Source organism: Palaemon carinicauda, chromosome 13, assembly GCF_036898095.1.
Source record: "Palaemon carinicauda isolate YSFRI2023 chromosome 13, ASM3689809v2, whole genome shotgun sequence".
Taxonomy (NCBI): domain Eukaryota; kingdom Metazoa; phylum Arthropoda; class Malacostraca; order Decapoda; family Palaemonidae; genus Palaemon; species Palaemon carinicauda.
The window spans coordinates 23899929-23927691 of NC_090737.1; the positions used below are offsets into that span (position 1 = coordinate 23899929).

General features: G+C 41.5%; 1 protein-coding gene across 1 annotated transcript in view; it reads right to left on the reverse strand.

The window, feature by feature from the left end:
• LOC137652219 (hemocytin-like) overlaps positions 1-27763 on the reverse strand; it is a 298302-nt gene that overhangs the window by 117618 nt on the left and 152921 nt on the right. Inside the window, 12 exon segments of the mRNA XM_068385448.1 lie at positions 1693-1791; positions 1997-2443; positions 2750-2882; positions 10791-10960; positions 11155-11338; positions 19490-19587; positions 20978-21001; positions 22027-22171; positions 22473-22622; positions 22751-22980; positions 27266-27383; positions 27549-27663. Of these exon segments, the coding sequence (XP_068241549.1) occupies positions 1693-1791; positions 1997-2443; positions 2750-2882; positions 10791-10960; positions 11155-11338; positions 19490-19587; positions 20978-21001; positions 22027-22171; positions 22473-22622; positions 22751-22980; positions 27266-27383; positions 27549-27663 (1913 nt within the window).

Below are 27763 nucleotides of genomic sequence, written 5' to 3' on the forward strand. Positions count from 1 at the left end.
TAAGTATTCGAGGAAGGCATCCTGGGACCGAAGGAAGCCACCTGTCCCATAGAGGCCTGTATTACTCTACTATGGGGAAGTCGGTTCAGTCTGTGGATAGCAACAATTGGAGGAGATGCTCGATACACGAACAAAGGTTTACCGTTGCCCAAGTCTAAGAGCGGGATTCCTTTCAATGGGAATTTTGAGTGTCTTACTGGAAGAGCACCCGCGAGAAGAGAGACAGAATTCACCCTATCCTCACCACGGAGCATCTAGTTGTAAAGGAAGTCCGTAATGGTTTCTACGAAGTTGTAGACGTGCCACTGCATGTGATGTGTCTTTTAGGCAAGAAAAGTCTTGCTGACGATGCTAGTCCAATACGCTAGTCGAGTCTCTTGATGAGACAAGTCTAACTACGAATTTGCTCGGTGGTGGGGAGAAGCCATCTTCTTTTCTTTTCTCGTTGAAATTGCTCAAAAAAGGGAACCCAACAGGTGACCGCAATCCTTCTCCCGTAGAAAGAAGATTAGTACCTGTCATTGATATTCATTCTGCTTCCCAAAGGAAGACCTTTCAACAGAGGCCGTTGGAGATTAAGAGATGGTATCATTCGTGCTCTGATCATAGTCTTGAGGAAGTGTGGTGCTGTATGTGGCCTCCCCAACCCCCTTTTTCTTTGATGCCTCTATAGGAAGCGTCAAATCCAGGAAAAATGAGGAGATGGCCTCCCTGGTAGAGATTTTCATCTGGTAGCCTCTTTACCAGGACAGTCTCTTGCTCAGATTTTGTAGAAAACCAGGAAAAGGACAATCTTTAGTGTCTAAGGACCTGGGACCTTCGATCTTGTGATCGTGAACGTCTTCTAGAAGAAGAGCGTCGAGATCGTGAATAAACTTCGATCTCTGTGGCGATCATTTGATCGTCAAGAACGACGTCCTGGGGATCATTGGTAAGGAAGAGAAGATAATCGGTCTTTCTGGCGATTGGCGAGCAGGCCTTGGGTTGACTATCGTTCATAGTTTTCGAAATTCGCTGTAGGTGAACGTTGTACATGCGGGCTGAAACTTTGCCTGTGAGGAGAGAAAGAGAGATTGTGTATTGTTGGGTGATGACGAGATCGGCAGGAGGCGAGAGGGCTCATTGTTAGCAGGAGGCCGTCGGATGGGAGAGGCGAGGAGGATCTCGTAGACAGCTGAGACATCAGTCCACACTACGACGTCCGGTAGAAGAAGGAACAAAGAGAGAGAAAAAAGGATGAGCGTAAAGCAGGTCTAAATGACTAAGCCTTGAGGAGGAGAGAGCGGAGGCATCCATTCTCTATCAGTCAAAAGCAAAAATTGACATGGTTCATTGAACCGTTAGTAGATATAGGTGGCTGGTTACCCACCCCAGCCACCCCATACCTACCCACTATAATGGTTAGGTAGGGTTACCACCTCAAACTTTTAATCTAATGGCTGCCTTCCAGCTCTGCCCAAAGTGTATCCACATAAATAACGTAAGGTTTGTTAGTATGGGAACAATGACCATTTGAGTTCCAAGCAATTCTAATTGAAACAACAAATAAAATTGTACACAACAAAAATCTAAATAAACTCAATCTGATAATTATCCTTTTGAAAGGTGATGTAATTTATCAATAATAGGAATACATTGCAGTTAATCTCATAATTTTCTCAATCCAATCCTTATCAAGATGATAAAACTTACCTGGAATTTCTGGGTATGGAGTGGTAATGACTGTTGATCCCCTGATGTCAACATATGGCGTTGTTGGGCTTATTCTGGGTGTAGTCTCCATTGTGGCCTCTGTTGAATAAAAAAAATACTTCATTTAGTAATTGTAATGAACATACGTATTGTTTCCTTTCAAATCTTTGTTACTTAGTAGCTTATGCAAAAGGCCCTCCATACATACTTTAATTATCAGACTTAAACTTGTCATAATTCAGTTATAAGAACCAATTTATACATGTTAAAAAGGAGCAATTAAAAAGAAATCCCATTTGCTTACCACAAGAGCACAAAACTCTAATGGCATAATCCTGACACTGTCCACCTGCAGCATATTGCATGAAATTGTCACACTGCAGTCCAACTTTTGTGTTACACACAACATCAACATCACCACTACGTTTGTAATCCGTGCGCTCATAGGAGTAACGAGCAGGTGCTGGACGACTTCCCTTGCGGCTTCCTTTCCTCCCACCTTTGACACCTCCTTTTGAGGACGTCACAGCTTCCAGCTTTATCTCCTTGTTGGCTTCGCATTGTATATCCTTGATATACATGCTGTCACAGATGGCAAAGCCCAATTCACGAATCTTGTCGAAGCTCTCAAAGTCCCCATTATCGTCTTCAGGATGGCTCACATTGAACCACTCGGTCCAGTAATCCCCAAGGCAAGGTGCTTTCTGGGTAGTAACGGAAGGAACTGTAGACACGTACATGGGTGGTGGCTCTGCATTAGGAAAAGAATTTTTTTTTCTTTAATCAACAGACCTGTTACAGTTATATTACCTTTATTAGCATTTTACCATTACATTTTAAGTTAATTTCATCACTTAATTCATAAGTTTCTATGAAACATATTATAGTACAGTATCGTTACAAGGTTTAGCATTTTTAAATGCATAGGATATACTGATACATTAGCATAAATTATATACATACAAGAATTCAAAGAATAACTTAACAATAACACCATTTACATCCAGTAAAGTAGTAAAAATAATTACAAGCAAGAAATATCTTCTAAACCCCTTACTTTCATGGCAATCCTTCCTGATCTTCAGAACATTGTACTCGAAATCACAAACTCTTGTGATCGGGTGGTAAAAGGTTCCAGGTCCGCATTCCTTTTCAATATAAGCTTTTTCAAACTCAGAAACACTAACACACTGTTGAATAATGATAAAATTAATATCTTGGTTGTTGTAATCAAATCATATATTTTGGATCAATTGCAAAATAATAACATTTCAATTATAACTTTTAGAAAATATAACTTTATGGAACTTGTAGAATTTCTTATAATTTCATTTCTCCTTAACATGACAAATTCGGAGATAATTTGTATTTTTCCTAACGATAAAAACCTTAGCTATTTATAGGGGTATTACTTTCGGCGAAGCTGAAAGGACGAGCCATTAAAATTTAGTGAGGATTAACTATCCATCCTCCTAGTTAGTGGGGGGTAGAGGGTAGCTTGCTACCCCTCCTACTCACACACCTGTGATTGAGCTCACTTTGCTTAGAGGTAGGATTTCAAGGGGGACAGGGTTGGTGGACAAGTATGTATAAATAGCTAAGGTTTTTATCGTTAGGAAAAATACAAATTACCTCCGAATCTATCATTTGATCCATAATTGGGATACAAACCAACGCTACTTATAAGGGTAACTCACCCATTAGGAGGGTGGATGTTCCTGCCAATCTGGCTTTTTGGCCTCACCCGGGGTATTCCCTATTGTGCAGTTTTATGCAACAATAAGGAGACCCTAACACCTCGCTCAACCTGCTAAGCATGGTCTGCAGCCTACGCAAGGTGTGTGGTGAGAAACTAGCAATGTGACTGCCAAGGTAAAGGATATTCTGAGACTTGCAGGGAATAACCAAGGAGACTGAGAAATTCCCAATACCACATCGCCAGGGTATGGGGACGCAACAGCATTGGGACAATACTAGGATACACAAGGGAGCAATGGTTTACCTGCAGAGGATTGAGGTCAGCTTTTGCAGAGGACCCAGGTTACCGATTTCCCCAAAAGAGGGGAGGATGAAAAAAGGAAAAGAGCCAGAATTTCCTTTTCATTCACTCAATACTAAAACCTGGGTAACCAATGCCCTCAACCTTCTGCTACTTGTCCAATAAGGAGCTTGAGGTACTAAACCAGCTGTTGTGCATCCACCACAGGACTGATTGAAAACGTATCAAGGTTCCTGTGTGTCACGTCTTATAGGTAGTGGGGGGTGAATGTAGCTTGGCATTTCCACATGCCTACTTACAATACAATACCTGTGTCACAGAGTAGATTTTCTTGAAGGCGAGAGACGTAGCTATCTCCCTGATATCGTAGGCTCTGGGATGACGTGCTGGAGGAGGATCGGGATTCAGAGCAAGGTCAATGACCCTGTGAATCCATGCGAAGATCGTGTTTTTTGTGATCCTCCTCTTGTTACTGCCTGTGCTGACGATCAGTGAGGGCACTCTGGGCCAAGCTGCTGCTGTTCACTTGAGGTAATGCCTCAACCATCTCGCTGGGCTCAGTAACATATGATTTGGGTAGTTAGTTACAGAGCGGAGACTCGTTATCCGGAAGGAGTCGAATCTAGAATCATAAACCCTGGATTCTGAGTCTTGGCAACAAACTCAGGGACGAAGGCTAAAGCTTACCTCTCCCTATCCTCTTGAATGAGCGACGTCAAACGAAAGACCATGAAGTTTACTACATCATTCGGCTGAGGCCAAGGGGATTAGGAACACCATCTTCCAGGTTAGAAGGCCAACAGTTGCCTGTTGTAAAGGTTCGTACGGGGATCCTTCGAGGGACCAAAGAACCGGAACCACGTTCCAAGGGGAGGTCTCACTTCTGACTGAGGACAAGTAAGATCATAACTTCGTATAAGGAGGGAAGTTTTAGAAATGAGAAAATGCCCATTTCTTCCAGTTTAAAGACGAGAATCAAGGTTGAGTGATAGCCTTTAACCGATGAAACCAAAAGATGTATTTCTTCCCTCAACACATGTGGAATTCCGCTATTGCTGGAATTATTTTTTTATTATTATTACTTGCTAAGCTAAAACCCTAGTTGGAAAACCACAATGCTATAAGCCCAGGGGCTCCAACTGGGAAAATAGCCCAGTGAGGAAAGGAAACAAGGAAAAATAAAATGTTTTATGAACACTAACTTCTAAATAACTAGTTCCTATATAAACTATAAAAAACTTTAACAAAACAAGAAAAAGATAAACCAGATAGAATAGTGTGCCCGAGTGCAAGCAAGAGAACTCTAACCCAAGATAGTGGAAGACCATGGTACAGAGGCTATGGCATTATCCAAGACTAGAGAACAATGGTTTGATTTTGGAGTGTCCTTCTCCTAGAAGAGCTGCTTACCATAGCTAAAGAGTGTCTTCTACCCTTACCAAGAGGAAAGTAGCCACTGAGCAATTAGAGTACAGTAGTTAACCACTTGGGTGGAGAAATATTGTTTGGTAATCTCAGTATTGTCAGGTGTATGAGGACAAAAGAGATTCTGTAAAGAATATGCCAAACTATTCGGTGAATGTGTAAGCAAAGTGAAAATGAAGCGTAACCAGAGAGAAGTATCCAATGTTGTACTGTCTGGCCAGTCAAAGGACCCCATAACTCTCTATCGCGAGTATCTCAACGGGCGGCTGGTGCCCTGGTATTGGGTGGATTGAGACCTCTTCCATAGCACCAACCACAGAAGATGTTCCACTACACCTGGTAGAGAGAAGCTGATGACCGCATCTATCCAGACATCCCATTCGCAATGTGTTACGAAAAACCTCTCTGAGTGAGGAGATGATGAATAGTCTTCAGGCATGAAGACGAAGCAAGGCTACTGCCTTGTGGTAAATGTGACATGTGGTTGTATGAGTAGATTGTGTCGTGAAGGAAGTTCTCTTAGGGGCTCCGTCAGGAGCATCAAAAGGTCCAGGAACCATTCCGCATGATGCCCTGGCAGAACTACGAGGGTCATTGAAAATTGACCGATGTTCTGGTCTTGTTGAGTACTCTCCTCATCAGGCAGAACAGTGGGAATGCGAATACGTCGATGTTGTCCCACCGTTGTTGGAATACATCTTGCCACAGAGCCTTGGGATATGAGACAGGGGAGAAGTACAATGGGAGTCTGAAATTCAGGGCTGTTGCAAACAGGCCCACAGTTGGAGAACCCCATAAAGTCAGGACTTTGCTGGCTACTAGATGATCCAAAGATCATTCGGAACCCACTAACTGCGATGCTCTATTCAGATTGTCGTTGGGCACATTCCTCTTGTCTAGAATGAAGCGAGCTGAGCAAGACTGAGTGGACTTCTGCCCAACTCAGTATCTCTAACTGCTAGATGGGATAGGGACTGCAAAAAAAAGTACCTCCTAGCTTCTTGATGTAAGACACTACCATGATGTTGTAGCTCATCACCACCACAGTGACCGCCCAGGAACTGGTGGAACTCCTGAAAGGCCAGAAAAACAGCCTTCATCTCTAGGAGATTTATGTGAAGGTACTTTTTTGACTCTGACCAAAGGCCTGAGGCCGTGTGTTGCAGCACGTGATGCGTCTCAGAACAGCATCAAATCAGGAGGAGGGACAAGAAGATCTAAACCCTTCAGCAGATTCTCGTATGCCAGCCACCATCCGAGGTCCGTATTTTCCTCTGATCCTATGAGAATCAGAGTGTCCGGGGAATTGAAGGCCTGATTCCAATTGGACTTCAGACATCACTGGAGAGATTGAATCCTGAGGCGACCACTGGGAACTAGATGGGCCAAGGATGACAGATGTCTGAGGAGACAGCCACTTCAGGGCTGGGAGTTCTTCTTGTTTGAAGAAAGGTCTTGCAACTTTCCTCAGCCTTGCTATCCTGTCGTCTGATGGGAAGGCTTTGTGTTGTTTGGTGTCTCATACCATACCCAGCTATACCAGTCTCTGAGTGGGAAGCAGGGATGACTTCTTGAGTTTACCATGATCCCCAGATCTTGACAGTCTTGGAAGTTTGTCTCGGTGCTGAAGAAGGGTTGCCACCGAGTCTGCTAGGATTAGCTAGTCGTCTAGGTAACGAAGGAGGCGGATGCCGAACCTGTGAGCTCAAGATGACACCAGGGCAAACACTCCTGTGAAGACCTGAGGTGCTGTGGAAATGCTAAAACACAAAACCTTGAACTGGTATGTTTTGTTGTTGATGTTGAATCTGATACTTCCTTGAAGAACGATGGATTGAGATCTGGAAGTACTGTATGCATCCTTTAGATCCAGTGTAAACGAAGTACTGTGTTCTTACCGCTAGTCTGACCGTATATGTCGTTTCCATACTGAACGAAGTCTGTTCGACAAACTAGTTCAGAGCTGAGAGATCAGTCGCTGGTCTCCAGCCTCAAGACCTCTTTTTCACAAGAAAGAGTCGACTGAAGAAGCCTGGAGAACCGTCGAGGGCCTCCTGGAGAGAGCCCTTCTCCAACATGGTCTGGACTTCAGCCCCAAGGGCCTGCCCCTTTGCTGATCCCATCGCAAAGGCGCTCACAAGCACTGGATCCTTGGTCAGTGGAGGGAGAGATGAAATGAACAGGATGCGATACCCTGAACGAATCACGGATATCGTCCAAGGTTCGGCCCCAAGCTGCAACCTCCTAGTCCAGCAGCTTTCCAGGCATCCCCCTACTGGTGGACAAGCAGGGAGATGACCTATCCTAGCATTTGTGGTTTTACTGCCACTTCTCTCATGTTTTCCTCCACGATTGGACTTGTTGCCTTTCTCGTCCTTAACAGGAAAGGGCTTCTAAGACACCTTCGTTTACGAAACCCGTTATTTTATTAGTTGATGGTTACGTACGGCTGGTCTTTGGAGGGGCTGGATGTCTGCAAGGCCGAGCTGCTAGGGCCCTATGATGGAGGGAGTCCATGTTGGACTTCCTCCACCTCTACGCAGCCTGCTCGATGTCCCTTGGCTCGAAGAGGAAGAATCCCTTCCATGGAGGAGTTTCGGAGCCAAGCAATCTCAGCGTTAGGGACCTGCGGATAAAATCTCTCGGCCACCGCATCCCTTCGTTTCAGAACGGTGTGAGCCCACAGGGTCACTACCTGGTGGGCCAGAAAGTCAATGGTGCGGTTGCTAGAAAGGAAGGTAGGTCTCTAAAGCCTTCCTGGTATGATGGTGAACGATCGTTAACCACCCAACCTTCCTAGCGGCTACAACCACTGCCTTTGCTGGCTGCAGTTGGAGGTCCTCTCTGCATGAAGATGTGATGGTCACTGACCTGTTGGAGCGTGCTAGGAAACCTCCTGCTCAAGACGCGACGGTGATTGCTAACGTGAAGACCAATGACTCGATGATTGATAAGAAGGAGTGTGTTCCCGCGTTAACGAGCGGTACCGCGATAACGCAGGATCGATCGTTACCGCTGCAAGAGAGGAAGGTCAGTGTATCAACAATCCTCGAGTAGGCGACTCACGCGTAGCTGAGCGTGAAGGCTGACCTATGAGAAATGATTCATGAACAGGTGAGCAAACGCGTTCCAAAGGGGAGCGACGCGATGGTTTGGGAACGCTCTGAGTTACAGCCGAACGCTGATTTGTTAAGTGATGGATGAGCAATTCCCGAGACGGTGAAGGTCTAAGCAACGCGTGTGGTTACTGAGGTGAACGCTGTTGGTAAGACGATCGCTGTTGAGCAGGCGAACGCCGACGAGCAGGCGATTTCCGAGGTGGTGGAAGAGCAGGCAATTCTTGCGTTCTCGGCGATTCTCGTGTAGCAGAAGCTTGATAAGAAGTCAAATGCATAAGCGATTCACGTGTAACCGTGGAACGAGTTGTCAATCGCTGACGATGGTCAGGCGATCCACGAGCTGATTGAAGCGTTGTTGTAGGCGATTCACATGTAACCAAACGCTTAGGTGGCACATGAAATGTCGATCATCGACAATGGTCAGGCATTTCATGAGCTGATGGAAACGTTGACGATTCACGCTCTGCCGGATGATGGTGAGACTGTTGAGCAGGTGAGCGTTAGGCAAAAGCCAGGTGTGAAAATGAATGTTGAGACGAGATCGGAGACGGAGACGGAGGCGAAGGTCAGACAGGATGGACAGTTTCTTCCGAAGAAGAAGACTGAAAGGTCTCTTGCCGTCGACACGACGATGAACGAGTGTGGGATCAGCAGGCCTCTGAAAAGAAATCTCCATGTGAGACCCTTTACTAGAAAAGAAAACACTTGTCGGAGAGACATGCCTCGGACTTTGCTCTCCCCCCCATAGGATGTTCGTCAGGAGAGGGAGCACAGACCTCAGCGGTGAAAGATGGAGAAGAAGACGCAGTTGCAGGAGCAGCTGACTCGGTAGCAGACGAGCTCTCTGAAACCTCAATGTCAACAACGTACAAAGAGTCGACGTCCGACGCTGGCGCTAATAAGCGACACCGCAAAAAACGCAGTGTCGATCGCTACCGCTGAGCAAGAGGCAGGGAGGTGTATCGACAACTCTCGAGGAGGAGATTCATGAATCGCTGGACACCAAGGCTGACCGATTCACGCCCTGAAGGGCAATTGCGTTCCGAAGGAGAGCGACGCATTAGACTGAAAAACACTCTGAGCAACAGCCATACGTTGGCTTGTTGAGCAATGAGTTTTTAAGTGTCGACGAGCTACGAATCACACGATGAGGAGGCGGGCCGAAGATTCACGCTGAGGCGATTCATGCACCGCTGGGCATTTTATGTTCTGACGGTGATAGGCGCGTTTCGATTACGAGACACGTGAGAACGCTGTCGGGGTAGGAGATCAAAGTTCCCGACGCTGACGAGTATGCGATTCTGAAGAGCTGGAACAGTAAGCGATTGCGAGCTCACACATAGCAGGCGATACCTGAGAGGAAGATTGGCTGTTGAACTGCAAGCGATTCTTGCGTAGCAGACGAAATACGAGAGGTTGAACGAGCCGGCGATTATTGATCTACAAGCGATTCTAACGTAGCAGGTGATTTATGAGAGGTTGAACATAACAGCTGAACGGAGGAGTATCCCAATGATGGCAGTTCCCCTGCAGCGGCGGCCGGGTTGCACGTTAAGCCATCTGCCAACGGGAAGACTGATGTCCAAGGAAGAAAGGTCGGAAGGGAAGGTTCTCCATCCTTGAGAACCCGCCATACTACGCTGTCACACACACAGCACAAAACTGAAAAGAAAACCTACAACATACATATAAAAACATTAAGTATGTTTTCATACTTACAGTATAGGTTAACCCTTTTACCCCCAAAGGACGTACTAGTACATTTCACAAAAGCCATCTCTTTACCCCCATGGACGTACCGGTACGTCCTCGCAAAAATGCTATAAAAAATCTCCAAGAGAATGAGACTAACCTGACCTCTCTATGACAAAAATTAAGGCTGTTAGAGCAATTTAAAAAAAAATATACTGCAAAATGTGCTGGGAAAAAAATAACCCCCTAGGGGTTAAGGGTTGGAAATTTACAAATAGCCTGGGGGTAAAAGCGTTAAAAAGTAATTGATTAATGGCAGTCCAAAAAAGGCGAGGAGGAAGAGCCGTGACAACCACTCTACATCCGAGCCCAAAGCAAAGTAAGCTCAATCACAAGTATGTGAGTGGGAGGGGTAGCTAGCTCCCCCCCCCCCTCCCGCTAACTAGCAGGATGGGTAGTTAACCCTCACTAAATTTTAATGGCTCGTCCTTTCAGCTTCGCCGAAAGTAATGCCCCAATAAATAGTGTTGGTTTGTATTCCAGTTACGGAACAAATTTAAAACTGAAGCAACTTTTGATCATAATTACAAACATTGAATAGACCCTTCTAAAGAAAGATTTATACACCAATCCCAATAAAAACTATGAGAAATATAGCTTCTTTGATAAATGCATAAATTGAGTTAGATACAGTATTTCAAAAGAGAAACACCACTAAAAATATGCTTGAATGTCAGCTGAGAGCAGAGAAACACGTCCCATTGCTGTTCACACAACAAATGATAAATACAAAAGTTGCTTAAATATCAAATGTTCAGATAAGACCAAAATAATGCTAAAGTCAGGTACTAAAAATATCACACCTCATAGAATTTACGGCAATCATCATGCTGTTTGTAGTGTTCGTCAAATCTGGAGCAAGGTAGGAGAGGCGCAGGAGTCGTGGAATAAACTGCCGTTGAAGAGAATGGCAACGAGGTAGAGGTCGTCAGTCCACAGTCACAGAAGAAACGAACTTCGTAGTCATAGCAATCTGGAGACATAAAATGGAAAAGAATAATCACTAGAATTGAGAGATTCTACAGCATTTGCTACTGTTTCTATTAATCATCTAGCTAGTCTATGCTAATCTTCATAATAAAGATGATGATGATGAATATTGTCAGTTCTGATACCAAACCATAACTGCTTATACCAAAGATCATTAACTAATAATAAAATCCTTACGCTCAGGAGCCTGTAGGTCATCATTACATTGCAGACCATTGTTGATGTTGCAAACAATTCCCACCTGACCAGCCTCTAGGTAACTTTGACCAAGTCCAACCACTTGGCACTGTATTTCCTTTATGTGCTCTACAGAACAGAACTGATACTGGGGCCAGAGAGAATGCAAGTCATCTTCATCATCCTGGAACATTAGTAGAGGATTAAAACAACATTCATAAAATATATATATATATATATATATATATATATATATATATATATATATATATATATAGACAAAATATTTATGAAGATCACATTAGGCCAAATCTAAAGACAGCTAGACTTTAATCTACTAAGCGAGCAAGCAGGCTTCAGAAGTGGGTATTCAACAACTGACCACATCCACGTAATTAACCAGCTAATTGACAGAGTATGACAAACCACTATGTATGGAATTTGTAGACTATGAGAAAGCTTTTGATTCTGTCAAAACTTCAGCAGTAATGAAAGCCACTCAAAGACAATTAATAGATAAATCTTATGTTAGAACACTTAAAAGATATCTATACAGGAAGTATAGCAATCCTAAAACTACATAATGATAGTGAGAAAATTCCAATTGAGAAAGGAGTTATACAAGGAGATCCACTCTCTCCTAAATCATTCACAGTGTATATAGAAGTTTTTTTCAAAATTTACGTTGGAAAATGTAGAAATTTGCATTAATGGGTAATGCAGATGACATATTTTTGTTTTGGGACTCAGGGGACAAATTGCTAAAGATAACAGAAGATTTGAAGAGAAAGCAGAAATCTAGAACTGAAAATGAATAGTGTAAAACTAACATAACGTTCAATGAAAATGTAGAGAAAACGAATGACGGCTATGGACGAATCTCTAAAGGTTGTTAAGGAATACACTGTACGTACTTCGCACAGAGAGTAAGCATTTCTCAGGATATGAGACCGAAATTAAGAGAATGATAAGCATAGAATGGAGAGCTTTTGGTAAACAAATGAGATTATGAAATGTAAAATGCCCCTTTCTCTCTCTAAAAAAAATGTTATTTTCATTAGTAAAATAAATTTTTGAATATACTTACCCGATAATCATGTAGCTGTCAACTCCGTTGCCCGACAGAATTCTACGGAAGGGATACGCCAGCGATCGCTATACAAGAGGGGGGTGTACTCACAAGCGCCACCTGTGGCCAGGTACTGCAGTACTTCTTGTTGACACCACCTCAATTTTTCCTCGGTCCACTGGTTCTATGGGAAGGAAGGGTGGGTCAATTAAATCATGATTATCGGGTAAGTATATTCAAAAATTTATTTTACTAATGAAAATAAAATTTTTCAATATTAATCTTACCCGATAATCATGTAGCTGATTCACACCCAGGGAGGTGGGTGAAAACCAGTGTACATGTATATCAAGAAGCTAAGTATCCCGTATTTCATATTATCAGTTATTCAAAATAACAATGAAATTATAAGTACCTGGTAAGGAAGTCGACTTGAGCCATTACTCTGCCTTAAATAAGTTCGTCTTCCTTACTGAGCGCAGCGTTCCTCTTAGGAGGCTGAACAACTCTAAGGTGCTGAAGTATCAAGGGCTGCAACCCATACTAAAGGACCTCATCACAACCTTTAACCTCGGCGCTTCTCAAGAAAGAATTGACCACCCGCCAAATCAACAAGGATGTGGAAGGCTTCTTAGCCGACCGTACAACCCATAAAAAGTATTCAAGAGAAAGGTTAAAAGGTTATGGGATTATGGGAATGTAGTGGCTGAGCCCCCGCCTACTACTGCATTCGTTGCTACGAATGGTCCCAGGGTGTAGCAGTACTCGTAAAGAGACTGGACATCTTTGAGATAGAATGATGCGAACACTGACTTGCTTCTCCAATAGGTTGCATCCATAACACTCTGCAGAGAACGGTTCTGTTTGAAGGCCACTGAAGTAGCCACAGCTCCCACTTCATGTGTCCTTACCTTCAGCAAAGCAAGGTCTTCTTCCTTCAGATGAGAATGTGCTTCCCTAATCAGAAGCCTGAATAGTAAGAAACTGAGTTCTTAGACCTTGGAAAAGAAGGTTTCTTGATAGCACACCATAAGGCTTCTGATTGTCCTCGTAAAGGTTAAGACCTTTTTAGATAGTACCTAAGAGCTCTAACTGGGCAAAGTACTCTCTCCAGTTCATTCCCCACCAAGTTGGACAGGCTTGGGATCTCGAACGACTTAGGCCAAGGACGTGAAGGAAGCTCGTTTAGCAAAAACCGAGCTGCAAGGAACATGTAGCCGTTTCAGATGTGAAAACAATGATCCTGCTGAAGGCGTGGATCTCACTTACTCTTTTAGCTGTTGTCAAGCACACGAGGAAAAGAGTTTTTAATGTGAGGTCCTAAAAAGAGGCTGATTGGAGAGGTTCAAATCTTGATGACATAAGGAACCTTAGGACCACGTCTAGATTCCAGCCTGGAGTGGACAACCGACGTTCCTTTGAGGTCTCAAAAGACCTAGGGAGGTCCTGTAGATCTTTGTTGGTGGAAAGATCCAAGCCTCTGTGGCGGAAAACCGCTGCCAACATACTTCTGTAACCCTTGATCGTAGGAGCTGAAAGGGATCTTACTTTCCTTAGATGTAACAGGAAGTCAGCAATCTGGGTTACAGTGGTACTGGTTGAGGAAACTGCATTGGTCTTGTACCAGCTACGGAAGACTTCCCCTTGAGACTGATAGATTCTGAGAGTGGATGTTCTCCTTGCTCTGGCAATCGCTCTGGCTGCCTCCTTCGAAAAGCCCCTAGCTCTTGAGAGTCTTTCGAAAGTCTGAAGGCAGTCAGACGAAGAGCGTGGAGGTTTGGGTGTACCTTCTTTACGTGAGGTTGACGTAGAAGGTTCACTCCTAGAGGAAGAGTCCTGGGAATGTTGACCAGCCATTGCAGTACCTCTATGAACCATTCTCTCGCGGGCCAGAGCGGAGCCAACCAACGTCAGCCGTGTCCCTTTGCGAGAGGAGAACTTCTGAAGTACCCTGTTGACAATCTTGAACGGCGGGAATGCATACAGGTCGAGATGGGACCAATCCAGCAGAAAAGCATCCACGTGAACTGCTGCTGGGTCTGGAATCGGAGAACAATACAACAGGAGTCTCTAGGTTATCGAGGTAGCGAACAGATCTATGGTTGGCTGACCCCACAGGGCCCAAAGTCTGCTGCAAACATTCTTGTGAAGGGTCCACTCTGTGGGGATGACCTGACCCTTCCGGCTGAGGCGATCTGCCATGACATTCATACCGCCCTGAATGAACCTCGTTACCAGCGTGAGCTTTCGATCTTTAGACCAGATGAGGAGGTCCCTTGCGATCTAGAACAACTTCCACGAAAGAGTCCCTCCCTGCTTGAAGATGTAAGCCAGGGCTGTGGTGTTGTCAGAGTCCACCTCCACCACCTTGTTAAGCTGGAGGGACTTGAAGTTTATCAAGGCCAGAAGAACCGCCAACAACTCCTTGCAATTGATGTGAAGTGTCCTTTGCTCCTGATTCCATGTTCCCGAGCATTCCTGTCCGTCCAAAGTCGCACCCCAGCCCGTGTCTGATGCGTCCGAGAGGAGACGGCGGTCGGGTTTCTGAACAGCCAAAGGTAGACTTCCTTGAGAAGAAAGCTGTTCTTACACCACGCGAGAGAAGACCTCCTCTCTTCGGAAACAGGAACTGAGACCGTCTCTAGCGTCATGTCCTTTATCCAGTGAGCAGCTAGATGATACTGAAGGGGGGGAGGTGGAGTCTCCCTAACACGATGAACAGGGCCAGCGATGAAAGTGTCCCTGTTAGACTCATCCACTACCTGACTGAGCATCGGTTCCTTCTCAGCATGCTCTGGATGCATTCTAGGGCTTGGAAGATCCTTGGGGCCGACGGAAAAGCCCGAAAAGCTCGACTCTGAAGATCCATACCCAGGTAGACAATGGTCTGGGATGGGACGAGCTGAGACTCCTCAAAATTGACCAGGAGGCCCAGTTCCTTGGTCAGATCCATAGTCCATCTGAGAATCTCCAGACAGCGACGACTTGTGGGAGCTCTTAAAAGCCAGTCGTCTGACGGAGCCGGACACAAGATCATGGTACTGCTGCACAGTCTGTGAACTGTCAACCATGGGGAAGCGAGGAAGTACAGTGACAACCCGAAGCTGTCTAGACTGTCTGGGTCGTACAGACAACTCCTTATCGGGTTGCTGAGGTTGCCGCACTGCGTCACAACAAGTCACTTCTGCTGGTTGTTGAACGTCTTCCCAGTGACACACTGACTCCGTAAACAAAAAATCCTCTAACAAGGACTAAGCTTGGACTGCATGACTTGCAACACAGCTCAAGGTCTATGGGAGCAGGTGTGGTAACAGACGGGGTTAGCGACTGAAGTGGAACCATTACCTTCCCTGGAAGCATGTTATGCTTAAATAAAAGTCCATAGGAGGCTACGCAGCTAAAGGCTCCTCTCCAAATGATAAAGTCCTCAAGGGAATATCAGAAGGAGGGAGAAAAGCAATTTCTCATCTACAGGGACCATATCCGAGAAAAGCTAAGTTCTCTCAGTGAGGGTTTCACTGGTGCAAAAGCAGCAGACTAGAAGGCAACGTTATGAAACTGCTTGACAGTCTAGTGAGTTGGCAACAACCAAAGATGTGTGACTGAGAAGCATGCGGTAAGGTATGCAGAGCATGCTGTATGCAGAGCATGCTGTATGTAGAGCATGCTGTAAGGTAAGCAGAGCATGTTGCATGGCATGTAACATTTCTCAGAAATTCCATGACCAGTGCTAGATTGAGTAATATCGCATTACTGTCCATTGAAAGTGCACGTGCCGAGGGAATTGATTAGACTGTTTTGTTGATGAATTTGATAGCCGGCATGATAATCGTAGAATTAAGCTGCACTAAATATACGTACTATAATCTACTTCACCTCAGGAAAGGGAAACTCGCCCTGTTGGCAACACTGCATTACTTCATGCATGCTTGCATGGGGTTTTAATATCAACATAATATTTACATTACATTCATAACTCATGATTCATTTTTGTTTTGAAGATATTTTTGCCATATTTTGCGATTTTGTTAAAAATATATTGCAAGGAATACATATATATTTTTTATAAGTAATACGAATAACCTCCATTATCATAATGTTTGTGTAGGCATACATGTATATGATTACAAATGCAAGTTATGAAAGTAATGAGGTGTTATTATTGTCATTTGTTATTTCAAAGTTGAATGGGAAGAGGCTCAAGTTGAGGAGAAAGTGGCAGATGCATGCGTTGAGGTGGCTGACTCATAGCATGAGGTTCCTGCCTCAAGAGTTGCGCTTGCCTCAAGGGTTGAGGTGGCTGCGCAGAGAGAGGCTCTTGACTCACGAGTTGAGGTTCTTGAGGTGTGAGCTGCGAGAGTTGAGGTAGCGGCTGCGCAGAACGCAGTTCCTGTCTCACGAGTTGAGGTTCCTGAGGAGCTAGCCTCAAGAGTTGAGGCTCTCGCCTTGAGGAAAGTTGTGGTAGCAGCTGCGAGAGCTGAGGTGGCTGCCTCAAGGATGGTAGAGGTTGTCGTACCTCAAGAGGTTGTTGCCTCGAAGATGGTCTAACTGCAAGAAAATCTTGCCTCAAGGCATAAGACTCCTGCTCCCATTGTTGAGGTTGCCTTAAGGAAGGTTGAGGTTGCTGCACAACGCTGGTAACTGGCAACTCCGAACGCGGTAAGGTAGCTTGAGGAACCTCAACTTCGTACGTCTGGCAGACTGGACTGCGGTGAGGCGGAGCGCTCGCAGGAGGAGGTGTAACCTTCCCAGCCTGAAACTCACGCATTAAGACCGCAAGCTGCGACTGCATGGACTGCAGCAAAGTCATCTTGGGATCAACAGACGATAAGGTCTGTTGAGGCAAAGCCTTAACAGAAGATGAGGTCTGTTGAGGCATCGCCTTACCTCTCTTAGGAGGTGTGCAGTCACCTGATGACTGCGGAGAGTCAGAGCTAACCCAATGACTGCATCCGGGTTGTTGAACTCTAGAGGTCTGGACTTTACGTTTAAGAGGTCTTGAGACCTGAGTCCAGCGTTTTCTCCCCGAAATTTCTTCTGCAGACGAGCAAAATAAGGGCTCAATCGTCTGCGGGTGGGAGTGACGGTCTCTGTAAGACACGCCCGCAACCACCGAGGATACTTCTGTGCGCCGATCAAGGCCTGCCGAACCCTTTTGCCCTTCGACATTGCTTCTCCCCTGGGCTTGGGAGCTTGCAAGAGGTCCCGGACTGGGAGGACGACTGGCACGCACAGAAGTACCCTCACGCACAACACTGACACACTTTGCGCTAATCACTTATCACTTTTGATTTTCTGTTTGCACTTATTTCACTGAACTCGAAACTTTAAGTGGTTTGTACCTGAAACACGCAATTCTATCCTTCCTTAAAAGTTAGTAATTGCAAAAACAGAATTACAATGTAACAGAAAAATCTAATGAAAGATAAATAATTCAGTGGCTGGAAAGAGACTAAACACTAGATCAAATAAACTACGTTTAAAATCTCTCACCGCATAAAGCTTGAGAACAAGAATAAAACTCTAGAAACGTTTACCTTCTTCCCCTAAAGAGACTAGGGAGAAGAGCAAAAACGATAACAACGTTACTCGCTTGAACGAAACGTTTATCCAGCTCTCTCTCCCTCCGTCTCTATCTCTCTCTCTCTCTCTCTCTCTTGACTTAGAACCTGAGAGAAGAGCCCAATCATATATATCGTTAAAACATATTATTGTTAAAGGAAAAAAACTGAAATATTTCCCAAATAAAAAGTTCCTTTATTAGAATTAAAACCATTAAGCTAAGAAAGAATGAACAAAACGCTAGAAACGGTTACTCTTACTGCAACGTGACACCGTGAAAATTCTCTCTCTATCGTAACGATAGAGCGCAAGTTGAACGTTCTGAACGTCAACAACTGCAGAGACAAAACAAAACGTTAGTTCAACTTTGAAAACAGTACGAGACTATCAAAGAAATTCTTTCAAAAACATTAAAATAGCATAATATGTTAACAGGGAAAACCGAAATGACGGGCTCAATGTTAATTAACTTCGGTACCAAGAAAAGACCGCCTACTATTAGGAAAGGTCGAATATAAACATATATAAAAATTAATTTTAATAAGTTTATAATAAAAGGAAGTTAATCGAAGAGGCCTATAAAAGGCGGAGAGATATAAAATAAATCTATAACTTTTGTTAAGCAAAATTAAGAAAGAGAGTCTATACTCTCTTAGACACCAACACTTCCGTCTAAGGGAAGGGTCGGCCATTTAAAAGTGAAAGAGAGTTCATACTCTCTTCGTCACCATAATTAATCAAATTAATTCCAAAAGCTAGCTAAGCTAATGATAAAACTTCCTGAATAGCAAAAGCTAAACTCTAGAGCAAATACATCACCAAATCGTGAGCAAAAAACTCCAGAATCAACAGCGTATCCATGTAGGTCTAGCCGGAGGCACGACAGAGGAAAAATTGAGGTGGTGTCAACAAGAAGTACTGCAGTACCTGGCCACAGGTGGCGCTTGTGAGTACACCCCCCTCTTGTATAGCGATCGCTGGCGTATCCCTTCCGTAGAATTCTGTCGGGCAACGGAGTTGACAGCTACATGATTATCGGGTAAGATTAATATTGAAAAAGAATTATTTAATCAGATGGTCCTACCAGTATTAATATACCGATATGTATAAAAAATCTGGAGCCTTACTAAAGCCTTAGAACAGAAGCTAGTTACAACTCAAAAAGCTATAAAAAGAATAATGATGGAAATAACATTATGAGACAGAAAAAGAGCAATGTGGATACAAGAGCAAACTATATGATATTCTAACATCATGGAAAAAAATGGGAGACACATAATGAGGATTACAGATATATCTATATATATATATATATCTACAGTATATACAGTGTATATATATATATATATATATATATATATATATATATATATATATATATATATATATATATATATGTATATATATATATATATATATATATATATATATATATATATATATATATACCGTATATATATATATATATATATATATATATATATATATATATGTAAATATCACCCGTGGGTGATATTTACATTGATTGAAATCACGTGTGCTTGTGATATATGTTCATATATATATATATATATATATATATATATATATATATATATATATATATATATATATATACACAATATATATAGTTAATTTACAAGCTATACACTTCTAATGTTAATCCTTATTATCAACAGAAAGAAAAATCTCTCAGAACCTTACCCAATTATCAGGGCCAGGGGTGTGGGTGTTCATCCAGTCAGACCATCCATGCTTACATTCTGGTACAACGATCTCCTTGATAAATGGTGTAGTTACACCTGAAAGAAAATTAATTCATGTATCTCATAGAAGGTTTAATATGATATGTATAAACAAAGAAAGAGCCAAAAGAAAGCATAGGTCGATGCTTTCCTGTGACAGTTGGAAAGAGAAAAGAAATTGCTGCAATTTAGCCAAGACCAAGAAATTAACAAAAAATTACCTGGAAATGGTTTTTGCCTATTAAAATATGATAAAATTCAGATAAGAAAGGTAACTGATAGGACTATTGAATGAAAGGCCTACCCAAGACTTGTTTGAAAATGGAGTACCAAATAAGTTGTTAAGTAAAGTATACCCTTTTATTCTGCCATGTTTCAAGTATTTTTCTCCTGTCTGGTCTTCGGTGAACTTATCTTAAATGGTTACACAAAACTAAGGTCCATTAAAATCTCTTGAACCTGATCTAGATACCAAACTCTGGAACTGTCTTTCAATTTGCTTATTAAGCATGCTGTATAAAAGTTTCTTAATTTCAATAATCTATTTCTTTAAGACCTCATTCTGCAGTATATTATCCACAACATAGTACTATGTATACAATTGTTCTAAATCTTTCCTTATTTTTCATAAGGGTCAATACTGCACAGCATTCCAGAAGTTTTATTCTTGCTATGACCAAATTGTGAATGGATATTCCAAATCAAGTTTAATTCAATTGATGGTTTTCCAGATGCTCAAACTTTGATTCAAATGATTTGTTGCTGAGCAATTTGAAATAAGTCTATTTTTCTTGCTTGTTAGAAATTTATGAAATTTTGTTATTAGTTTCAATCTTTTTTTTACTTGCCTTTTATTGCTTTTTATTTGCTTCTTTGTCTCATGTTTGCACTGAGATGCTTTCATTATTGGACCCTTGAACATGTAGCACTCTGCTTTTTTTTAACTAGGACTAAAACTTAAGCTTGTAATAATAACATTAATAATAGAGAAAATGAAGAATAGAAACAAAATAGACCTAAAAAAATCCCAGTTTAGGTATGGAAGTCTGAAGAGAGGAAAGCATAGGCACTTTAGCAGATTTAACACCAAAGACATAAAAACAGGTGTCAGAGAGGAGAGGTAACTTAATTTATCCAATTCTACAAGGGTAAGAGATATCCAGTATTCATGGAACAGCATACAAAAGAAAAGTTTATTTGCCACCTAATGAAGATATAAGGAAAGATAATTGGAAAGAACATCAAAGAAAAAACAATAATAGGAGAAGCATGGTTTGCAATAAGAAAAATATACAGTATGTGAATCCTACAAATAATAATTAGTAACAATGATCATACCACACATTCCCCATTGGTGATAAGAAAACAGAGAATATGAAGACTTATAACAATATAATAATCAAGATGATATATAACAATACTCTTAAAACAATACTAATTGACGTACCTTCAAAAGGCAAAGTGGTTTCCTCTGAAAGTAGAAATTATACCGATGAATTAATGGAATGGAAATACAAATTATCACTTAAATATAATGATTCTTAGCTAAAGAATATTCATTATAATTCTGTTCATATAATATTACACAAGGGATTATCTTTCATTTCTATGAGCCTCCCTGACATTCATATTACTTTTCTCTCAAAGCTAGTGGCTCATATACTCTTAGACAAAGCATTATCTTTTGTCTTACACCAACAAAATCTTTACCTCATAATATCAAACCTTTTCAGATGACCCTATTTACTACTTGAGAGTGATACTATCCAGAATTACATGAGCGCCATCACAAACAACTCATCTTCCAAAGAAGACAGGAAAAAAGGAAGATTATGTCCAAATAGTAACCAATGGGAAGACTAAAGGTAGAATGAAGATCAGTGTTAAAAGGAAGAAAAGGGTCATAAGAGGTTGGATTGGATTAGATTTAGGAGATTTACACCATAAGGCCTAGCACTGGTGTCAGGGGAGCCTATTTAACACCGAGATACTGTATAACCAAGTGAAAATCCCCCCGTTGCACGATGAAATAAAATGCTAAAAAGGTTGGAAAGCAAGATGGAAAAAAGAAGCAGGAACAGACATATGAAAATACAGAGAACAAGCATTATACAATTTTTAAGGAAGAAGGAAAATGACAATACAGTAATATAGTCATTATCTACAGCTTTTACCCATTTATATACGAGGCTTTTGTTTCTAAAAGAGGGTCAAGTTGAAAACAGGTCTGGAAAAGGAGTCGGTAAAATCTTCCCTGTAAGAAGCAAAGTTCAAAACATCCCTTGAAAATGGTTCAGGTTGAAACATTCACTGGAAATAGGAAGCACTTCAAACTTCCCTTGAAAAGGGATTGTTCATTTCTAAACTGCTTGAAAACTCGCAAAAGGTTTCCCATTTTCAAAGAATCCATCATTTCAATGAGTACTATTATCTATCTACTTGTTTTGCATAATTTTAGTAACTCAATAGGGATAACACTAGACATTAAACACTTACCTGTGATATTACATCCTGTAATTTCAAGTCTGAGAGATATTGCGGAGTAAAAGCTTACTGGAATAACCCTCACATATCTGGCAAACAGAGGCTTGGGGAACAAGTTTTTCACTGGAGTATTACGATCACTATTGCCGCTAAATTGCTGAGAAAAGACAAGGAGATTTTTTTGTAAAAAGTTATATCACATCAGAAAAATCTCAGAAGTATTTTTTTGTCAGATATACTGTACCATGATCGTAAGTAAATGTAAATGAATGCATAAAATGAATCATAAGGTTTTATTAAAAAAAAAAATTATACAATATGAAACAAATGTACCTAATCACTAAAAATTAAAACAAATGTACCTAATCACTAAAAATTAAGTCTGCCCATATATGAGATTTTTTTGGATAAATCTAATACATTATAAAGTATGTAGTTCACCCTTTCATGACTTATACCTTGGCGAATGAAGAGCCCTCTTCTGTGACAGTCGTCCAAGAAGCTCCAGTCTCAGAAACCTGTACGGCAAATCGCTGTACATACTGATCATAGTAAGGATGGCCCTGTGTCACAACACCAGTAACTTCCTTGACATCTCCCAAGTCCACCTGTTTTATCAAAATGTGAATAACATTACCAGAATGAGTTATTTTTGTTATAAAGATAAAAATGCCTTTTCACAAATAGCAGTCAGTATACCAGATAAGTTAGTAATGATAGGCTAAGCTTTCTATACCTGTAACCACTCTGATTGGATTGCTTCAGTATCAAATTCATCCACTTCCTGAGCTGTCCAAGCCCATTTCGAATTCAGGCGAGCTGAAAAGGGGCTGTCATCCCTTTCCATCATAGAAGATGCTGTTATGCTATCATTGGGGATCAGGTTGTCTTCCATGCCAAGTCCATCTTGGCATTCACATTGGCATTTTACCCTAATCTCATAATCTTCACATAATTGTTGACTACCTAAAATATAAAAATATAAATCCATAAGAACAATACAGATTCAAGGCTCAAAATAATACTTGCAACTACTTCATATGCCATAATTGAAAACAATTGACGGCTTCCGTTACAATTCATGTTGAATGCCAAATGAAACCATGTGTGCTTTTAATAATTTAGCTAAAAAAATATGTTAACAGCAAATATAATTTAGTTTGTGATAGTTTTATTGCAGAAATGTATTACTTAGTACCAATTCTCTATATTTATGCAAGAAAGCAGCACACTGAAAAAATATTCATATTCTAAAAACTAATAGTTACCACCATACCTGGAGGGAACTCAAGTTTTGAAGAGTAGGTATCTAATTACGATATTTAAAATTATAGCTACAATATTTAAGTTTATCATATACCTTTCATACGTTCTATTGTAGCTAGTAAAGTTTTCCCAGACAAAACATGATGCAAAATTTTTGAAGTTTTAATTAGCTTCACCTTTTGCATGTGATTATTAACCATTGTTTTGCCATTAATAAACAAAATTAGTTACGGTATATACTGAGCAGTATACTGTAGTTTTACACACCATGTAGTTAGAATAAGAAATTATTGAATTCCAATTTATGTTAAAACTCTAAATATCAGGATTTTAAGCAACTGGTATGCAATGAAATCTTTACCAAATATTACAACAAATGAGAACCCAAATCATAAGATTATACATATTGATACGTTTTAAGTATCTGTATGCCTGGATGGACCAGCAAATTCTATTTACCAACACCAGGATAATGCCTGGATGGACCAGCAAATTCTATTTACCAACACCAGGATAATGCCTGGATGGACCAGCAAATTCTATTTACCAACACCAGAATAATGCCTGGATGGACCAGCAAATTCTATTTACCAACACCAGGATAATGCCTGGATGGACCAGCAAATTCTATTTACCAACACCAGGATAATGCCTGGATGGACCAGCAAATTCTATTTACCAACACCAGGATAATGCCTGGATGGACCAGCAAATTCTATTTACCAACACCAGGATAAATTTACACCTATTCTTTGAATATAAAAATATGACCAATGATCACCTCAACAGAAGATTCTAGTCAATTTTTGTGGTCTGAATATATACGCTCATAGAATATACCAATGTATCATGAAGACACAAGCCCATTGTATATGCAAAAACATCCGATTTTAAATAGCTTTAGATCATATGCATCACATGACAGTTTATCATAAATTTTAACTGTATTAATTTCTGCATATATTATATAAAGTTAAATTTTTCCTGATTATTTACATAGACTTTTTGACAGTTTCTGCCACCTGTCAAAGTTAGATATACAGAAAGAGTATGAAACAAATTATAAGTTCATCAACCCATTCTGAATTTGTTTCTTCTTCCTATAATTCCAACACTCAAATCAAAATGGATTTGGGAAAGTATAATCCGGAGTCAGATCCTGAATTGGGCTATGAATGGTCTTATTCCATGACTGGGAAACAATCTACAGAACATGAATGATACAGTGCACCCTCCCTTTGATGATTAGGCGTGGTTGGCCCTGCTCGGCACAGTCCACAACACACTAGCGTGCAGAACTGCTACCAAGCGATGGTTTGTCTTCTTTCAAAGGCACTTGTGAGAGAAAAAAGACCAAAGTGTGCAGTACTCAAAATTGTCCTTGATCACTTAACATTTGCCATGATCTGCCCCATACAGGACTAGTTGGCTTGGACAGCATCAGCCATTGGCCACAACGGCATATGATCGTCCATGGCCCTAGATAATCACCCAAGGCCCAGTGTTCTGATCCACACAGGATCAGGCAGTAGGTTTGAACCATCCTCTCTAAAAGGAGATAAGAGATCATTTGAAGTCCCAAGGGACTTTGTGCAATTGTCCTTTCTAGTCTTTAACTACTTCTGAAAATGATCCTCAGAATCAGAATGGGGAGAGGAGGAGGATAGGTTCACCTAACTGCGTATCCTTATTCACCTAAGAATACTTGTTCGGTTAATATTTCACTGGTCTTACTGTGACGAACAACTGTGAAAGTAACGGTCGATGAGAAAACTCCGTTCTGGCTTTAACATGTACAGTGGTAACCGTTAGTATAAACTAATGATTGCTAACTGTCCCTACAAGTACCAGTCAGTGTGATAAGTAAATGATACCATAGTGTCCCGAGATACGATGTTTTGCTTGCAACTGATGAAACAGTAGAGCTGTCACACCAACTCAATGTACAAGTTGAAGTGTAAGTTCCATATTGGCATGTGGTAGTACGAATGATACAATACCACTATTGGCCTACCATAAGGTAATAGAGACCATTTCAACTGGAATAGATAAAACAGCAGTAGGTGTCACATAAGGCTCACAATTGCTACCCGACCCCCAATAAACAAGATGATGCAAGAGCTCCGTATCGGTAAAAAGAGGTACGGTCTTACAGTGGACCATACCCCTATTGGCCAGCTATGAGGTGCTAAAGACTGTTAATTTGTAACTGTTGAATTGTCAACAGCAGTAACAACAGGCTCACACTTGCTATCCAAAGCTGAAGATACTAGTCAATGGGCAAATTTCCTAAGTCGCAGAATGCACACCAGGGTAAGAAACAATCCTCCATATAGCGATATGAAAAAGAAAGATGTGAGTGTATGTTCCAACCTTTCTCTGGACTGCGGTGCTAAGTAGTACTGCTCACCTGCTTCCAGTGCAACAGCGGTAACTCTAACACCAGCTCAATCTAGCTTGACTAACCCCGAACTTACCACATAACGGGTGAGTACCGTTATAACCTGCTGGAGGAGGACAGCGATTGCTAAAAGGCCCAAGGAACTATCAGCAGAAGACCTTCCCAGTAAGAAATGTCAAACAAAGGGAAAGGAGGAGGGGAAGAGATAGGTGGAGGAGGAAGGATTAGAGTGTACTGTAATCTCTTTCCCCTTACCAAACATTCTTCCTTGCTATCACAGAAGAGTCATGGCCTGGGCAACTGATAAGGACTGCTCTCCCTCGGAGGAGTAAGCAAAGAGAGCTTCTTCCACTGCAACAAAAAACTATTACATAGGGTTTTGTCACAAGGGAAACACTTAGAACACTCGCTGAAACTGCAACAAAACAATCACCATCAGAGAGCACTGCCAGCAACAGGTGTAACAACCAGACAACTAATTTTCTCTAACTGGGGTGCAAGTATAATGACAAAGGTGTCTGGTTTCAGTTCCAATATCATCAGAATAGATGCTCCCCAAAAAGTCAGCTGGGTAAGCCTAACTGCCACTGTGGTGCCCAACTACAGCAGTATCCCCAATAAGCAGCTTAAACTCACAGTACGGGGTATGAATCTATCCGCTGCCATGCGAATGCTTAGCGAACGCGTTACCACTATACTAGCCAGGAGGCTAGTACTCTCAAATTGTTTCAACTTCATCAAGAGTCAGAGAAACTATCAAAAGTTTATCACCTTGCTAATCAGAAGACAATAACACTCGAGAGAGGGAGGCCCTGTTTACAGCCATTGCTTCACAAAGGTAAACCACACATGGGTATCCTCATAGGATCAAAATTAACTTCATCACTGATGACAAAGGAATATTAGAACAATTACAACCGTCGAGAGAGAAGCGTGACCACATGTCTGTAAACATTACACCCACAGACAAAGGTGACTATTATGTGCCAGGCATATGGCAGGCTTTTTTCCTTGTGCCGCCTGTGTTGATCAACTACAGTATCTTCTCAACAATTCAATGGTTGTTCCAGCGCCACTTAGTTGTATGCCTATCTTATTGGACGAAAGGTTTGTATACCCATAGAAAGGAATTACAATTCTAAAAATGTCAAGTGAGTTCATAGGCATAAAGTCTGTTCATAGTCATTTGATATAAAATCTACACACCTCATTGATGACAACATGAAATATGCAGTCATACAGCAGAGCTACCGTATTATCTTCCTACAATGAAATAAGTTAACTTTTCAATATCATATTTAGCCTACAGTTAGACACAAGAATTCCTGGCACACCTCCCTCTGAGGATGAGCACCCTGCCACACCCTCACTGTGTGGTGAGTAACCTAACAGAGAGTGCAGGTAGAGATGGCTGAGGTAATAGGAAGGGAAACATGCAGGAACTCCTAGCACAGTAGGGTGTGACAGGGTGCACTTCATTAGAGTGAGGTGTACCATGAATTCCTGTGTCCAACCGTAATTTCAAAAAATGTGAAGCTATCTTAAAGCTAAGATAAGTTTCAATACGACAAAATAATGGCTTACCACTATTCCTGCAGAAGGCACCTTTTTTGTCACAATTTACCACAGAGTCCATGTCTCCACTTTTGACTGAACGACATTCTACCTCACTGATGTAATGGTCAGGACACAAGGAATCAATCTGTTTCATCATAAACAAGAGTTATATTATTTTCTTTTAGTTACCAGCATAACATGCTAAAAATTTAATAGAAAATAAGTGGACAAAGACTAAGTCAATATGATCAAGGAAGGAATAAATTTGTCATAATATAATCAGTAAATATCTTCGTAAATATATAGCTACCTTTCGAATTTCTGACACTAATTCAAATTCCCCATCACTCTCCGGGACATGAAGGTTGTACCAACGGCTCCATTCCTCTTCACAAATCATGGGCAGCGATACAGTTACAAATGGCCTGCAAAACAAGAAACGTAGCTAAATCAGTAGATATCTATTTCTTACTATTTCTATGTTACTCTGAAATGTCTTCTGGCTTTCCTGTAATATTCTGGAAA